Source organism: Odocoileus virginianus, chromosome 2, assembly GCF_023699985.2.
Source record: "Odocoileus virginianus isolate 20LAN1187 ecotype Illinois chromosome 2, Ovbor_1.2, whole genome shotgun sequence".
NCBI lineage: Eukaryota > Metazoa > Chordata > Mammalia > Artiodactyla > Cervidae > Odocoileus > Odocoileus virginianus.
The window spans coordinates 101,530,435-101,548,361 of record NC_069675.1 but is presented as its reverse complement, the minus strand read 5'-3'; the positions used below and the strand labels follow the sequence as shown (position 1 = coordinate 101,548,361).

The following is a 17,927-nucleotide window of genomic DNA, read 5'->3' as shown; positions in this document are numbered from 1 at the left end:
TGGATTAATTTTTTGCATGTGGATGTCCAGTTGTTCCAGTACCATTTGTTAACAAGGCTTTCTTTTCTCCACTTAACTATTGCCTTTGTTCCTGTATCAAAGATCACTTGACTTCACTTATTGGGGTCTATTTTGGGGTTCTGTGTTTTGTTCCATTGACCTCTTTGTCAGTATTTCTCCAATACCGCCACTGTCTTGATAACTATAGCTCTATAGTAAGTCTTGTAGTTGGATAGTGTTAGTCCTCCAACTTTGTTCTCCTTCAATATTGTGTTGACTATTCTGGGTCTTTTGCCTCTCCACTTAAACCTTACAATCAGTTTGTCAATATCCACAGTATAACTTTTCCAGTGAGTTGGCTCTTTGCATCAAGTGGTCTGCGTATTGGAACTTCAGCTTCAGCATCAGTCCTTCCAATGAATATTCACAGTTGATTCCTTTAGGATTGACTGGTTTGATCTCCTTACTGTCCATGGGCAGGAAGAGAAGAAGGTGACAGAGGATGAGATGGTTGGATGGCATCACCAACTGAATGGACATGAGTTTGAGCAAACTCTGGGAGACAGTGAAGAACAGGGAAGCCTGGCGTGGTGCAGTCCATGGGGTCCCGGAGTCGGACATGACTTAGCAACTGAACAACAACAACAGAATAACTTGCAGTGATTTTGACTGAGATGGCATTGATCTGTAGATCAAGTTGGAAGAACTGATATCATAATATTGAGTCTTCTTTTCCATAAACATAAAATATTTTTCCAATAATTTAGTTATTCTTTGACTTCTTTCATTGAAGTTTTATAGTTTTCTTTCATAGGGATCTTGTACATATTTTGTTAGATTTATACTTAACTATTTCATTTTGAGGTGTGCTAATACAAATGTTATTGTGTTTTTAATCTCAAATTCCACTTATCTATTGTTAGTATATAGGGAAACAATTCACTTTTGTGTGTTAACTTTGCATCCTGTAACCTTGCTAAAATTGCTTATTAGTTATAAGAATTTTTTGTTGTTGATTCTTTTTAAAATTTTTTCCTGTAGACAATCATGTCATCCATGAGGAAAAACAATTTTATGTCTTCCTCACCAGTCCTTATGCCTTTTATTTCCTTTTCTTGTGTTACAAGAAATGTTGTACAATGTTCATAAGGAGTGATGAGAGAGGACGTCCTTGCCTTATACCTGATTTTAGTGGGAAGGCTTTGATCTTCTCACCAATGAGTATGATGTTAGCTGTAGTTTTTTTTTGGTAGATATTTTTTATCAAGTTGAGGAAATTCTCCTCCTTTATAGTTTACTGAGAGTTCTTATCATGAATGAGTATTGTGTGTGTGCTTGCTCAGTCGCTTCAGTCGCGTCTGACTCTGTGCAACCCTGTGGACTGTAACCCACCAGGCTCCTCTGTCCATGGGATTCTCCAGGCAAGAATACTGGGGTGGTTTTCCATGCTCTCCTCCAGGGGATCTTCCCAACCCAGAGGTTGAACCCGAGTCTCTTATGTCTCCTGCGTTGGCAGGGGCGTTCTTTACCACTAGTGCCACCATTTTGTCAAATGCTTTTTCTGCATTTATTGATAGGATCATGTGATTTTTCTTCTTTAGCCTGTTGACGTGATGGGTTAATTGATTTTTGGACATTGGACCAGCCTTGTGTACCTGGGATAAATCCTCGGTTGTCGTGTATAATTCTTTCTATATGTTGTTAGATTCAATGTGCTAAATGCTTTGCTGAGAATTTTTGAATCTATATTCATGAGAGATACTGATCTGTGGTTTTCTTTTCTTGTAATGTCTTTGGTTTTTGTGTGAGGAAAATGCTGGCCTCATAGAATAAGTTAAGTAGTATTCCTTCTGCTTCTGTTTTCTGAAAGAGTTTGCAGAGAATTGGTATGATTTCTTCCTTGACTATTTGGTAGAAGCTCCCAGTGAATCATTCTGGGCCTAGTGCTTTTCTGGTTATTAATTATTGGCTTAATTTCCTAATAAATATAGGCCTATTCAGGTTGTCTCTCTCGTGTCAATTTTAGCAGATTGTGTCTTTCAAAGAATTGGCTGATTTAATCTAGGTGGTCAACTTTGTGGGCATAGAGTTGCTATAGTATTCCTTTACTATCCTTTTAATTTCCATGGCATCTGTAGTGATGGCACCTCTTTTATTTATGATGTTAACAATTTGTTACCAATCTCTTTTTTTCTTGGTTAGCTGAGATAGAGGTTTGTCGATTTTTTTTGGTTGCACCACTTGGCATGTGGGATCTTAATTCCCCAGCCAGGGATAAAACCCGCACTGCCTACATTGCAAGTGCGGAGTCTTAGTCACTAGAAGTTTGAGGCTTCAAACTCCCAGGGAAGTCTGAGGCTTATCAATTTTATTGATCTTTTCAAAGAACTAGCTTTCAGTTTTGTTGATTTTTCTCCATTGATTTCCTGTTTGCAGTTTCATTGATTTCTGCTCTCATTTTTATTATTTCTTTTTTCCTACTTACTTTAGATTTAATTTGCTTTTCTTTCTCTAGTTTCCTAAGGTGGAAGCTTAGATTATTGATGTTAGCTCTTTCTTCTTTTCTGGTTTGTGGTCAGTGCTGTAAATTTTCCTCTAAGTATTACTTTTGCTATATTTCATTTTCATTTAGTTCAATATATTTTAAATTTCTCTTGAGAGTTATTCTGTTACCCATGTGTTATTTAGAGGTGTGCTGTTTAATTTCCAAGTAATTGGGGATTTTCCAGCTATCTTTCTGTAATTGATTGCTAGCTTAATTCTGTTGTAGCCTAGGAGCAGATATTGTATGATTTCTGTTCTTTTAAATTTGTGAAGAGGTGGTTTGTGGCCCAGGATGTAGTTTATGTTGGTGAATGTTCCGTGTGAACTTGAGAAGACTGTATACTCTGCTGTTTTCACATGAGTTAGTCTGATGACTGATGATGATGTTAAGTTCAACTATATTCTTAACAGATTTTCTGTCTGCTGGATCTGTCTGTTTCTGATAGAAGGGTTTTGAAGTCTCCAGCTGTATAGTGGACTCATCTGTTTTTCCGTACAGTTCTATCAGTTTTTGTCTCATGTGCTTTGACGGTCTGTTGTTAAGCATTTATGCAGTATGTGTTGGATCGTTACACAGTGGAGGTAGTGACAGACTTTGTTTTCTTGGGCTCCAAAATCGCTGCAGATGGTGACTGCTGCCATGAAATCAAAAGATGCTTGCTCCTTGGAAGAAAAGCTATGACAAACCTAGACAGCATATTAAAAAGCAGAGGCATTACTTTGTCAACAAAGGTCTGTGTAGTCAAAGCTATGGTTTTTCCAGTGGTCATATGTGGATGTGAGAGTTGGACCATAAAGAAGACTGAGTGCTGAAGGACTGACACTTTTGAACTGTGGTGTTGGAGAAGACTTGAGAGTCCCTTGGACTGCAAGGAGATCAAACCAGTCAATCCGAAAGGAAATCAGTCTTGAATATTCATTGGAAGGACTGATGCTGAAGCTGAAACTCCAATACCTGGGCAACCTGATGTGAAGAGCTGACTCATTAGAAAAGACTCTGATGCTGGGAAAGATCGAAGGCAGAAGGAGAAGAGGACAACAGAGGATGAGATGGTTGGATGGCATCACCGACTCAATGGACATGGATTTGAGTAAAATCTGGGAGAGAGTGAAGGACAAGGAGGCCTGGCGTGCTGCAGTCCATGGGGTCAGAAAGAGCTGGACACGACTGAGCGACTGAACAAAAACAACAACGTTGGATTGTTACGTCGTCTTGGAGAATTGACTCCTTTATCATTATATTGATATAATGCCCTTCTTTATCCCCCATAATATTCCTTTTCTGAAGTCTGAATGCTCTGTCTGAAGTTAATGTAGCTCCTCCTGCTTTCTTTTGATTAGTGTTAGCATGATGGATCTTTCCCTGCCCATCTGCTTTTTTTGTTCTGAATTTATTTGTGTATTTGGCTGTGTCAGGTCTTAGTTGTGGCAAGGTCATTGATCTTCGTTGTGGCACTTGGTGTCTTTGGTTGGGGCGTGTGAACTATTAGTTGCGACATGTGGGATCTAGTTCCCTTACCAGGGCATGGAACTGAGCCCCCTGCATTGGGAGCAGAGTCTTAGCCACTGGTCCACATCAGATAAGTGTCCCCTATCCATTTCAGTTCAGTTCAGTCACTCAGTCATGTCCGACTCTTTGTGACCCCGTGGACTGCAGCACGATAGGCCTCCCTGTCCACCACCAACACCTGGAGTTCACTCAAACTCATGTCCATTGAGTCGGTGATGCCATCCAACCATCTCATCCTCTGTCATCTCCTTATCCTCCTGCCTTCAGTCTTTCCCAGAATCAGGGCCTTTTCCAGTCAGTCAGCTCTTTGCATCAGGTCGCCAAAATATTGGAATTTCAGCTTCGACATCAGTCCTTCCAGTGAACACTCAGGACTGATTTCCATTAGGATGGACTGGTTGGATCTCCTTGCAGTCCAGGGACTCTCAAGAGTCTTCTCCAACACCACAGTTCAAAGGCATCAGTTCTTTGGTGCTCAGCTTTCTTTATAGTCCAACTCTCACATCCATACATGACTACTGGAAAAACCATAGCTTTGACTAAATGGACCTTTGTTGACAGAGTAATGTCTCTGCTTTTTAATATGCTGTCTAAATTGCTCATAGTTTTTCTTCCAAGGAGCAAGTGTCTTTTAATTTCATGGCTGAAGTCACCATCTGCAGTGATTTTGGAGCCCCAAAAAATAAAGTCTGTCACTGTTTCCACTGTTTATAAATTTTTGATGAAGTGATGGGACCGGTTGCCGTGATCTTAGTTTTCTGAATGTTGAGTTTTAAGCCAACTTTTTCACTCTCCTCTTTCACTTTCAACAAGAGGCTCTTTAGTTCTTCTTTACTTTCTGCCATAAGGGTGGTGTCATCTGCATATCTGAGGTTATTGATATTTCTCCCAGCAATCTTGATTCCAGCTTGTGCTTCATCCAGCCCAGTGTTTCTCATGATGTACTCGGCATGTAAGTTAAATAAGCAGGGTGACAACATACAGCCTTGACGTACTCCTTTACCTATTTGGAACCAGTCTGTGGTTCCATGTCCAGTTCTAACTGTTGCTTCCTGACCTGCATACAGATTTCTCAAGAGGCAGGTCAAGTGGTCTGGTATTCCCATCTCTTTAAGAATGTTCCACAGTTTGTTGTGATCTACACGAAGGCTTTGGCTTTGTGTCAAAAGATGTTTTTCTGGAACTCTCTTGCATTTTCAATGATCCAGTGGATGTTGACAATTTGATCTCTGGTTCCTCTTCCTTTTCTAAAACCAGCTTGAACATCTGGAAGTTCACGGTTCACGTATTGTTGAAGCCTGGCTTGGAGAATTTTGAGCATTACCTTACTAGCATGTGAGATGAGTGCAGTTGTGCGGTAGTTTGAGCTTTCTTTGGCATTGCCTTTCTTTGGGATTGAAATGAAAACTGACCTTTTCCAGTCCTGTGGCCACTGCTGAGTTTTCCAAATTTCCTGGCATATTGAGTGCAGCACTTTCACAGCATCATCTTTTAGGATTTGAAATATTTAGTTTTTCTTAAAGTTTTTTTTGGATGTGGACCATTTTTTAAAGTCTTTATTGAATTTGTTACAATATTTTTCTTGTTTTCTGTTTTGCTTTTTTGACTGTGAGGCTTGTGGGATCTTAGCTAAGAACATGCAGTAGAGTTGCATGTAAGAACATGTAAGGGCCATGGGGCAACTATTAAAGGTACAACATACATAATGGGAACGCCAGAAGGAAAAATGACTTTCACTTTCTCTGTGTCCACAGGATTCAACCAACCGCAGATCATGTAGTATTATGTGTATTCATTGAGAAAAATCCACATATACGTAGACCTATGCTTTCAAAGCCATGTTGTTCCAGGGTCAACTGTATAATGAACTAGTAAAGATAAGTGTTTTCCTGAGTTATGTGAGCCATTCTGGCAAATTACAGTTGTGGAAACTCCTGATTTGTTGCCAGGTTGGACAGAAGTGTGGGCAGCCTGAGGACCCTCTGCTTGCGGTTGGTGTCTGAAGAGGGGGCAGTCCTGTGGGACTGAGCCCGTGACCTGTGGGTCTGGTGACAAATCCAGGTCGTGTCAGAGTCGAGTCTGGGACACTTGGTGTCTGAGGAGCTGGAGGAGGTCTTGGGGTCGGAGGTATTCGGTGTGCAGCGAGAGGGAGTGTTTCCCTGTTAGACGTGTACTGCTTTGGGCGTCGTGAGTACCTGTGATAACAAGACAACCCCAGACTCTCCCTCCCGTCGTTGCACGTGTCACTGATGGCATTCACTTCACGTTTGTATAAGCCACATAATCTAAAGCATTGTTGCTAATGTTATTTTAAACAAACTTCCCTGTGAGATTAAGAACAATTCAAGTTTTTATTTTACCCTTACTTTTCCTCTCCCAGTGTTCTTCCTTCTGTATTATGTAGATCAGAGTTTCTGACCTACATCATTTAACTTCTCTCTAAGGAGCTTCTTCCAACATTTCTAGGTCTACAGGTGACACATTCCCTCAATTTTTGTTTCTCTGAGAACATTGTTTTTCCTTCACTTTGAAGAATAGTTTTCACAGAGTATAGACTTCTTTTTTTTTTTCTGGCTGCCTGCTGCCGCAGCGAAAGCCAGCGACACTGCAATGAGTGGGCATAGACTTCTATGTCGGTGGGTTTTTCTCTCGACACTCTACTGCTCCCTTCCTGCCTGCATGGTTTCGGAGAAGTCTGAAGTGAGTCTTATCTTTGTTTTTCTGCAAATCAAGTGCTACCTCTGGCTTCCTCCAAGGTTGTTTTTATCTTTGGTTTCTGTAGTTTGAATATGAGATGCCTAGTGTCATTTTTTGACGTTTATCCTGGTTGGTGTTCTCTGAGCTTCCTGGATCTGTGGTTTGGCCTGACACTAATTTCATTCATTATTGCTTCAGATATTTCCTCTGTTCCTTTCTTTTCCTTCTGGTATTCCAAATTATGCACATTGTACCTTTTATAGTTGCTCCCTGGCCCTTGCATGTTCTGTTCTGTGTTTATCAGTCATTTTCCTGTTTCCTTTTCTGTTGGGAGCTTTCTGTTGATGTTATCTTTGAGCTCAGATTCTTCCCGGCTGTGTCAAGGCTGCTAATAAGCTCATCAGAAGCATCCTTTGGGAAAAAAAAAGAAGTATCCTTCATTTCTATTACAGTGGTTTTTGCCTCTAGCATGTCCTTTTGTTCTTCCTTACTGTTTTTATCTCTCTGCTTACAGTGCCCATCTGTCTTTAAATGCTGTCTCGTTTTCCATTAGAGCCTTAGCATATTAACCATAGTTATTTTAAATTCCAGTTGGATAATTCCAACACCCTTGCCATGTCTGATCCTGGTGCTTGCTCGGTCTCTTCACGTTATTGTTTTCGCCTTTTAGCATGCCGTGCGACCTTTTCTTGGTGGCAGACAGGATGCCCCAGGCCTCCGGTGATGAGGCAGGGCACACGGGCCTCAGCGGGGCCCCAGTCTTCAGTGTGTCTGCGCCTCTGGGCTGCGGCCCGCCCCTGGGTCTCTCAGGCAGACAGGGTGGCGGGGTAGGCTGGGGTGGAGTTCCTCTGCCCCACACTGGCAGTTAGGCTCAGAGGAACTCCGGCAGGTGAGGCTCTGGTTAACCAGCTTCCCCTGAGGGCAGGCCTTGTTGAGCAGTTCGCAGTGGTTCCTTTCCCCTCCCCTACTGGAGGCCCGAGGCGATTTTGCTCTGCTGTTTTCTGGGGAACCTGGTCAAGCACCTGGAGGAGAATCTCACAAGGCTGAGGGCCTGTGGCCTGTCCTTGGACTTTTCATGTCTCAGGCTTGTTCTTGAGCCTCCACACTTGGGGCCGTGGAGGTTTCCCTCTGTGGGCTTCGTTCCTGCACCCCCACCTCTCCACGGGGAGAGGTGAGCACTTCTCTCGTGGGTCTGAGAGCTGTTGACATTTCAGGGTTTTCAGCATCCCTTGTTAGGACTAGTGGAGCCTTCCCAGCTCCCTCCTTGCTGGACCAGAAACAGCACGTCATCTCCGGCCTCCTGTTCTGTGGAGTCAGGGTCTGAATGAGTCCACATGTTGCTGGTGGCACTTGGTTTGTTCAGTCTCTCTTGAAAAACAAAAAACAACCAACTTTTATTATGAGAACGTACAAGACAGGTGGCAGAGGAGAGGAAGGTGGGGACCCGCCATCCTGCAGAGCCGATGAGCTCACACACGCCTGTCTGCCCCCACTGCGCCTCCCTGGGCAGCCACGCCCAGCATCCCGCTACGGCTTCAGTATTCCTCCCTAAAAGACACAGGCTGCTTTTAGACACAACGCAGTGTCCTGTCCCTGCCCCCAAATGCAGGGACAGTTCTTCAATCTTTTCCTGTCCAGGTTGCTCCTGAAGGTGCTGAGTGGTGGGGGCTGGTGTGCTCTCAGGCCTCCTTTCTAAAGCCCCTGTCGTCCTTTATCTGGGGACTGCACCGTCCCTGTGTCTGACAGCTGGGCTGCCCCCCGCCCCCTGTGGTGTGGGAACCAGGGCGCAGGTCTCGCTCTTGGGCAGGAGGCGCGTGGCATCCGTCTTCTTCCGTGGGTGTCGGCGGGCAGCCCAGTGCCCAGGCTTAGACCCCTGCCACCTTGGCTGTGCATGGCCAGGACCAGTGAGTTAGGCTCCTGTCCTCTTCCCAGGGGGCGCTGGTGGTGAAGAACCCGCCTGCCAATGCAAGAGACGCAAGAGGTGCAGGTTCGATCCCTGGGTGGGGAAGATCCCCTGGAGGAGGGCATGGCAACCCACTCCAGCATTCTTGCCTGGAGAATCCCATGGACAGAGGGGCCTGGCGGGCTCTGGTCCACAGGGTTGCAAAGAGTCGGACCGGACGGAAGCGACGTAGCATGCACGCACATCTCTTCAGAGGGGACTAGTGAGTTTTCCTGTTGTTTCTGTTCTACTGTCACTGTGAACTGTAAACACAGCTGGTATTTCCACGCCCTTGGCACTCACTTTCCAGGTTTCTCTCCTGACAAGACCCTGGGTGTGCTCGTAGGTATGCTGTGAGGAGTATGCTGTGAAGAGCTCCCAGTGTAGCTAGTAGGGAAAAGGGCACCCGACCAGGACGCTTGCCAATCAGGCCTGCACCATGCAGTCAGCAAGTCACCTTTCTCGCAACAGTGATGTCGTCTCTCCATTACGTGACATCACAATAATGCTGGTGTGCACTTCTGTTTTCTGCTGTGTCACACTGAAGTTTGTCTGTCCTGTGCCAATGTTACCAGCTTTTCGCCAATGGCATCCTCCAGGCCTGTCTCCACGGGTGGTCCTCCGAGGGCTGGCGATAACCTGTGACTGTGTGTCTCTGCCTGGGGGGCCATGTGCAGCCTCCACATAAGCTTTCTCTCTCTGCTCCCTGTCCTGACCCTGTGTTTCCGTTCCTAGGACCCTTCTCTGTTAGATGGCCGGGTGACGCTTGTCCACGTCGCAGGGGGCACGGTGGTGTTGAGGCAGGGAGACCAGGTGAGGGAAGGCAGAGTCTGCGAGAGTGGTCCACCCAGGACTGGCAGTGCACGGAGCTCAGAGGAGGCAGCCTCAGTGTGGCCCTCTAGACCCAGTGGACACGCAACGTGTGGTCCGCGGTCGCTGAGCGCAGATGGGCTCTTGCCCCCAGGCCTGTGCAGCCGCCTGCAGGCCTGCTGACAGTCAGCGAGCCTGCCCTCTTCCTGGGTGGCTTGGTCCAGCCCAGCATGGGCGTGTTCCCTGCACATGCACGTTGCTGTGACCAGTCTCACTCAGGAAGTCAGGTACAGGAGGAAGCACTGTGTTTGCTCAGTCCTCAAACCTAATATAGATGAAAAATAATTTTGTTTCTCATAAATGAATGTGCAGCATTCATTCATCCTGCCAGTGCAGCAGATGCAAGAGATCTGGGTTCAGTAGTCCCTGGGTCGGGAGGAGCCCCTGGAGCAGGAAGTGGCAACCATCCCAGTATTCTTGCCTGGAAAATCCTATGGACAGAGGAGCTTGGCGGGCTACAGCCCCTGGGCTGCAAAGTGTCAGACACGACTGAGCGAGCACAGATGCATGTAGTTTCTGATCCCTGGAGCCCTGCTCTGCTGGGCGGCAGAGACCATCTCTCCGGCCTCCTGTGGTGAGGGCCACCTTCCCCAGCCCTGTACCAGCTGGGAGCGGGAGTCCTTCGTCTGCTGGTTGAGCAGCAGTGGTGAGAAGGGCCTTCCTTGCTGAGCAAGCAGGCCGAGCTGGGTCCCCTTCCTGTGCGGGCTTTCCCTGGAGCACGGCCACCCGGGCCAGCGCTGAGGAGCCAGACCGCCCAGCAGCCCTGGGGGGCTGGGCTGGGGGCGAGGGGAGTCAGCCTGGCGGGGACCCTCCCGGTCCTCTCCCCTCCCCGCCGTCCTTTCTCTGGGAAAGGCCTGTCCTTTTCCTGGGGAGGCGGGCTGCTAGCCGGCTTCTGGCCCCCGGCCACTGGGCCCTGTGGGAAAGCCTGTCCTGGGCCTTCCACAGCACCCAGCACCCCTATCCCCAAGAGGCTGCGCTGGAGCAGGGGCTGCCTCCGCCTGCCCCCAGCCCCTAGAGCCCTGTGGGGCCTGGCACAGGCTGCTTTCATTGTTTCCACTTCTGACACTGACCCTTTTCTGCTCAGATCAGGGAGAGGGGTCCCACAGGGCGGGGTGAGCAGATGAGGAAGGGTCCTGACAGGGCTTGCATCAGACTGGCTTCACAGGCACGTCTGCGAATGCTGGGCCCTGAGAGTGTGTGCTGCGTGCCAGGGTGGGGTGGGGCGGGGCTGTACTGCGGGCTTTCGGGGCGAGCTCGTGTCTCCGCTTGGCGCAGTGCTGAGCTGTTGGCATGTTTGTGTGGAGCAGCTCGATGCGTAGGTGCCTCCAGGGCTGGGTGGTGATGAGTGACAGGACATTCCCAGTGAGTCTGGGCCTGGGGCCGGTTACGTGAACCATGCAGGTGAAGGTAGGGTGGCAGCCTGCCCACTGCTGGCCCGGGCTTGGGAGCTCTGCCAGCTCTGCCAGTGCCTGTGTTTTGTCAGGACACGAGTATCCTCTTCGTGGTCTCGGGGCTGCTGCACGTGTACCAACGGAAGATTGACAGCGAGGAGGACACGTTCCTGTTCATGGCACGGCCCGGTGAGATGGTGGGCCAGCTGGCGGTGCTCACGGGCGAGCCCCTCATCTTCACCATCAGGGCCAACCGGGACTGCAGCTTCCTGTCCATCTCCAAGGCGCACTTCTATGAGTGAGTGCCCCCGCTGGCCACTGCTGCTGCATGGCTCCCCCGTGGCCCTCTGAGCTTGTCTGCAGTGCGCATGCGCGTCTCCACATGGGCCCACGGGCCTGCTTATGATTGTGTCTGTGCCGTGCACATATGTGTGCGTGTACTTGTGTGTGTGCGTGTGTCCCTGTAGGCGTCCGCATGTGTGCACTCACAGTGGTGCCTTGGCTGATGTCCTGAGGGACCCTGTGCTCTAGTCCCTTCCCTCTGGAGGTGAGGCTCATGTCAGCTGCTGTCTTATCATCCCCTGGGATCCTCAGGGGCTCCCATACATCACCCAAAGCTGAACTTTATGTTTCCCTGACCAGCCCCTGCTCCTGCCTTAGTCGTCTCAGAGACTGGTGACTTCATCTTCCCATTGGTTGGCCCAGTCCCAAGCCCCCCAAGCCCTGCACTCTCTGTGGCCCAGTCCAGCCAGGAGACTGCAGCCCAGGAGCTGAGCACTCCCCCGGTGCTGCCCTCCAGAGGCCTCCACACCCCCAGCCTGGTTCACACTGGCATCAGGAGACAGTGGCTGACATTTCTGCTGGACCCAGTGGCTTTCCGGGCTCCAAGCCTCCACAGTCTCTGCCACTGACCCTCAGCCGTGCCCTCCCCTGTGCATCCCCACTGCTCTAGTCTTCTGGCACATCCTGGGGGATTGGGGTTTTGACCCACTGCCAGGACTGGGTCCTTACACATGGCATGTGCTACCAGGACACTGTGGGCGGTGATGACCACTGTGGAGGGGCTCCAGCAGTCCTCCCAGGGCCGCTGGCCACTGGGCATACTCGGGGGGCAGGGGAGCAGGGAGCTGACCGGGGTCTGTGCTCCAGCCTCGCCCTGGGCTCAGCGGGCGTCATGGTAAGTGGGGGTGGGGGGCACGTGCGGCCTGGAGTGAAGGGGTGGAGCCTGGCGGGACTGGCTGGAGAGCTGGGGCAGGGAATGACTCCGGGATGCCCGGCAGCATCATGCGGAGGCAGCCGGCTGTGGTCCTGAGCGTGGCGCACACCGTGGTGAGGAGGGTGTCGTCCTTCGTGCGGCAGATCGACTTCGCCCTCGACTGGATGGAGGTGGAGGCCGGGCGCGCCATATACAGGTGAGGCCCGCCTTCTGGCCGTGGGCACAGAGGAGGGCAGCTTTGCTCTGCCTTGGGGGTGACAAAGGCAGAGGCCTCGCTGCTGCCTCCTGGCTTCCGTGCCCACACTGTGCTCAGACACGCTCCTTCTTCACTGGCACAGTCTTCCACAGGGCCCAGCGGGGCTGCGTGGAAACAGCATCCACGAAGGTGTGTGTGTGCCAGGTGCGGGATCAGATGGGCAGCCTCAGGCCGGTGTCCTAACGGCTGAATTCAGGCGTCCACGCTTGCTGGGTCAGACCTGGCTTAGAGCTACCAGTTTTCACGGTTTAAAAAATTAAGATAAATCATTATTTAAAGTCATTTATTTAAAAATCACAATAAACCCTTTACATGTTAGTATACATGTTTTTCAATGGAAAATAACGATTTTCCAAAACAAATAAATGTAGTGAGAAGAATAGATTCCTTTTTCTGTTTCGCTGCTCCTAGTGGCCAAGGGCTTCCGGCCAGGTGCCCCGCCCGCCCCCACAGCCTCTGTCCCGCAGGCAGGGAGACAAGTCCGACTGCACCTACATCGTGCTCAGCGGCCGCCTGCGCGCTGTTATCCAGAAGGACGATGGCAAGAAGCGCCTGGCTGGCGAGTACGGCCGCGGAGACCTCGTGGGCGTGGTAGGGCCGCCCCGCCCCGCCCCGCCCACGCCCCGCCCCCTTCCCGCCCACTCTCCTCCTCCCCACCCTGTCTGTCCCGCCCTTCCCCCTTCCCGCCCCGCCCGCGCCGCCCCTCCCCGCCCCTCCCTTCCCTGCCCCCTCCCTGCGCCTGGTGCCCACCTCCTCACACCCTTTCCCTTCCCGCCTCGGGCGCCCACCTGGGCAGAGGCACAGCCCGTAGAAGAGCCGAGGAGTTGCCTCCCAGGAGAGCAGGCCTAGGGTGGGCTCGGCAGCCACCTCTGGGAGGACGGTCCCTCTGAGACCCCGAGGCCCTCGCGGGGAGGATGAGGCCCTGCCCTATCTCGGCTGCTGGTGGCAGGCCCACAGCTCTCGCTGATGCTTCCTTCCCCAGCGCAGGGTGCTGGGTGAGCCCCGTTTCCTCCTGCTCTAATGGTGGCGCTAGGACCCTGCTCTCAGGCCTGCCTCCGGGCCCTGGGGTCAGCCTGTAGCCAAAGCACCGGCTCCCGCCTGTCCCCAGGTGGAGACGCTCACCCGCCAGGCCAGGGCGACCACAGTGCATGCCATTCGGGACTCAGAGCTGGCCAAGCTTCCGGAAGGAGCCCTGAACTCCATCAAGCGCCAGTACCCGCAGGTGAGGGCTGGGAAGTTGTGAAGTCAGAGTGCCAGAACTGGGTCAAGACCAAGACTGCTCCCGTCAGGCAGGCTGCAGGAGGAGGGCCAGACCCTGTTTCCCCAGGCAGCAGTCCCCACCGGCTTCAGGGCAGGACTGCAGTGCCCGGCAGTCAGCCAGGAGGCGGAATGAGGGCAGCCTGCCCTGCTTCTGGTTTTCTGATGTCACTTTCCTGCTTCTGAGTCATGAGAATGTAGACAGGGAAATAGAGAGCCTGCACCTTAGCGGTTTGGAGGAAGAGGCAGGGCTGCTATTGGAGAGTCACAGGAGTGGCCCCTCTGAAGGCTCAGGCCTGATCCATCCCCGTGAGCCCGTGTGTGAACAAATGAAGCAGCCCCCAGGTTATTTATGAAGTTAATGTGACTTTAATACCAAAACTTGATAACAATAACACAGAAAACGGATCATTTCTTTTAGTACCATAGTTAGAGCAGATCAACTATTAATGCAATAAATATGTGTGGTTGGGGTAAGCTGACAACAGCCTTTCTTCAAAAATGATTCTGTACAGCATGCAAGAACCAGAAAAGCAGGTTTCCTGCACAGTACCTCCTCTGCCATCTTGAAAAATGTAGCAATTAAAAAACTTTCAACTCACTCTATCCACATGCAAAAGCATTTAGAAGTAAATTATACATATTTTGATATTTCAACTTTATTTACTTGAGTCTGCAACTCAAAAAAATTAGAATTAATATAGCAAAATAGCATTATTATATTTAAAAGGTAATTCTTCCTGGACATTATGTAATACCAGCCAGTGTCTGGCCAGAGCCGGCACTCAGCACCACACAATGACCCTTGGCTCTGTGGAGTCCCTCGTGGTCTGCCTTCGAGGGTTGTGGCTTCCCCATTTGTCCTGTGTTTCCTGCCTGGGGAAGACAGGGGGTGGCCAGCTGGGGCAAGGTCACAGGCCATGTGCCTGCCCACCCGCCTGTGACCAGACCGTGGCCGCATCACCATCCACTGCCCGGAGCAGTTTACAGCCGAGGCAGTTTTGAGACCACGGGTCTAATGTGCTTGGTTTTATGGTTTACAGTGTGTGGTTAAGGTCTCTATTCTTTCTCTGCCCCCAGGTTGTGACTCGACTGATTCGCCTCTTAGGCGAGAAGATCCTGGGCAGCCTCCAGCAGGGAGCTGCGGCAGGTGCGTGCCGAGGCCTGGCACCTGGGAGCCCCGCCCACCCCGCCTGGAGCCCCTGCTTACCTTGAAGCGCCCCTTCACACAGTGTTAGTTAGGACTTTTTTTCAGCTGTCAGACGGGGTGTTTGAAACTATTCCCTCGTCACGGTGTTCCAGGCTTCCTCCTGGTGTCCTCTCCTTTCTGTGTAAAGAGTTCCTTTAACAATGGTTCTTAAATTCTCTGAGTTTTTCTGCATCAAAGGCTGTCTTTAAATTGCTTTTGTTCTGAAGGATACATATTGCTGGATGTGCCATTCTGTCTTAACAGCCCTTTTATTTCAGCACTTTAAACATTTTGTGCCACTTCCCTCTGACCTCCATTGTGTCTAATGAGAAATCCAGACCGAATTGCTCTCAAGTAGGCGTGCATTGTTTCTGTCTGACTGTGTTCAAGATTTTCCCTCATCTTCAGTGTTTAGAAATTTGATTCTGGATCGTTTGGGCATGAATTCCTTTGAGTTTATCTTGTTTGGGGGTTTGCTCATCTTCTTGAATCTGCAGGTTTATTTTATATATATGTATGTATGTATGTTTTTACAACGTTTGGGAAGGTCTCAGCCTTTATTTCTTCAGATACTCTCATGGCCCTGTACTCTTTCTTCTTTTCTGGAAACTCAGACACAGATGTTAAACCTCTTGTTATCAGCCCCAAAGGCTCTGGGACATTGCTTGTGTTTTAACTTTTTCTCCTCTGATGCTCAGATCAAGTAGCTTCTTTTGATCTGTCTTCAAGGTCTTTGGCTCTTTCCTGTCTTCTTGACTCTGCTTCTAACCCCACCCAGAGAGGTTTTAGTTTCAGTTATTTTATTTCTACATTTGCTTCAAGGCTACCCATGATGGCTGTTTGTGGTTAGCTATGAACCACTGTTTTAATACCTTGTCAGGGACTTCCAGATTCTGTGCCCTGTTGTCATTTTTGTCTTCATTAATTGTCTTCTCCTGTTCAAGTTGAGATCTTCCTGGCCTTTGGTATGCCTGGTCATTTTGGATTGTATCCCATATTTCGGGTATTATGATGATCTGGATCCCTTTTAAATCTCTTACTTTTGCATATTCTGAGTGTGCTTCTATTCAGAGCACGTCCTGGCCCTCTTCCTGGCTGCATCTGAGTGCTAGCCTAGTTCCTGAGGCCTCTGCCTCACTGCGCTGGTCTGCTGCACTTGTGTGCTCCCCAGAGCCGGTGTGAAGGCCATCGGGTGCACCACCACCTTCTGTTCTCAGAGCCTCTGCTGTGTGGTTCTGGCCAGTCTCACACATGGGCTACTTGGGGGTGAGCCCAGGACTTCACCCAGGGTTTAGGGGACTCTGTTCCCCATATCCTCCTCTCTGGACAGGGTGCTGCTTCTGCTTGCTAGTGCTGGTCTTGGAGACCTGGGGCTCCATCCTCTGGGTCTACAGCCCAGGCAGGGTGTGCTTAGGGCAGAGGGCCCTGGAAAGTCTCCTGGGAGGCAGCACTGCTAGGGAGGGGGAGGAAAGGTCTCATGTGGTGGTAGATGGGTCAGGGCGTGACACTGCCAGCCCTGTGGCACTGGTGGAGTGGTCTTCCCATGGGCTGAGGCCCTTGGCCATTTTGCCTTCCTCTCAGTGCTCCTCTGGGCCTCCTGAGAGCTGCGTCCAGGGCTGCCTTATAGCTGGTGTCCGCAGGTAGGTGGGATGTGCCAGCTCCATCTCCTTGGCCAGAACCAGAGCTTCTCACAGCTTTTCTTAAAAGCTAAACGAAAGCTATCAGGAGCTGGCGATAAATTCCCTCTCTGGGCCTACTGCAGATGTAGGGTTCTGATGTCAGAGGTGGGAAAGAGAGAGAGGAAGGGACTCCCCACAGAGAAGCTTCAGCAAAGCCAGGTACAGGCCCTCCGCTGCCTTGCGTGCAGCTGGCAGTGGGCTCACAGCCCTCCCTCCTCTTTCCCTGCCCCAGATTAGCTCTTGGGAGCCCTGTCTCTGCCTCCTGAGCCCCCACGCTGGCTTCTGGGTCAAGCCTTGCAGGGACCCAGCCTCCTCCCCAGGGACAATATCAGCAGAGCCAGAAATGGACAGAACTGGGCCTTCCTGCATGGCCCTGGCCATGGCCTGCCTGGTGAAGTCTGTGCGGGAGCTGGGCTATGACCGCGGCTGGCCAGGGGAGCCAGGAAGACAGCCCTCAGCGTGTCTGGGCCCCAGGAGACTGGAGCCTGGCTGGGATGTGGCCGGCAGGAAGGGTGAGGCTGCCCCATCTGCCATCTCCATGAAAGCAGGAGATGCCACACACCAGGAAGGGACTTTGTGATTGGAAATAAGCTTTGGCCAGGGATGCGCTGATGGAGGGTAATGACCTTGTGGACATACATGCCTGCAGGTCCATCGCTTCTGCTGTGGGGCCTCCTGGCCTCACTACTAGAGAATGGGGAGCCTGTGGTCCTGGGGACCCAGCCCTGACCTCTGGTTGGTGGCCTCACCCCTGGGTCTGGAAACCTATGCAGACGAGACAGTAGAAAGGTGTCATCCTCCAAAACTCAGGCTGTTCACCGTCTCTGGAGAAGGTGGCAGAAGAACTCCAGGACAGGGTGCGGTCAGAGGATGGGTCCTCCCCAGGCCGACCCTTCACCTCTTTGTATTTTCTCTGGGCCCCACGGTCTTCTCAGCCCGTGCCCGTGTGCCCTTCAGTGGGGCCAGTCCTGATGTGTGTGAGACGCAAGGGCGCCGCGGTGTGGGTGGCTTTCAGCAGGGAAGGCCAGGGCTCTAGTGGAGGCCAGGGCAGACCTGGGTGCCCATTCCCCCGGCAGGCTGCTGGGGCCGCACCGTCACCGGGAAACGTTCAGGGACGCTGAGGCTGTCCCAGCGGCAGCCAGCTCCTCAGGCTAGCGCACACCCCTGTGTTCTGCAGGCCACCAGTTCAGGTTCCATACTGTGGGCGGCAAGTGGGACTCGGGGAACCCCGCCAGCAACCTCTCCACGGTGGCCGTCATGCCAGTGTCGGAGGACGTGCCCCTCACCGCCTTCACCCTGGAACTCAAGCATGCCCTCAGCGCTATCGGTAAGCCCTGCCCAAGGCCCCCTGAGGTCCCCTGGGCCCCCTCCTCCTC

At 50.9% G+C, this 17,927-nt stretch overlaps 1 protein-coding gene across 11 annotated transcripts in view; it reads left to right on the top strand.

Annotated features, from left to right (window-relative positions):
* Positions 1–17,927, top strand: part of PNPLA7 (patatin like phospholipase domain containing 7) — a 76,151-nt gene that overhangs the window by 35,537 nt on the left and 22,687 nt on the right. For 8 of the 11 annotated variants that reach the window (XM_070456608.1, XM_070456620.1, XM_070456617.1 and 5 more), the window contains 7 exons: positions 9,429–9,506; positions 11,047–11,252; positions 12,235–12,366; positions 12,894–13,017; positions 13,535–13,648; positions 14,764–14,833; positions 17,729–17,878. In XM_070456608.1, coding sequence (XP_070312709.1) covers positions 9,429–9,506; positions 11,047–11,252; positions 12,235–12,366; positions 12,894–13,017; positions 13,535–13,648; positions 14,764–14,833; positions 17,729–17,878 — 874 coding nt within the window. The remainder of the gene's footprint in view (positions 1–9,428; positions 9,507–11,046; positions 11,253–12,234; positions 12,367–12,893; positions 13,018–13,534; positions 13,649–14,763; positions 14,834–17,728; positions 17,879–17,927) is intronic. The other 3 variants (XM_070456633.1, XM_070456654.1, XM_070456649.1) reach the window with 2 other exon arrangements.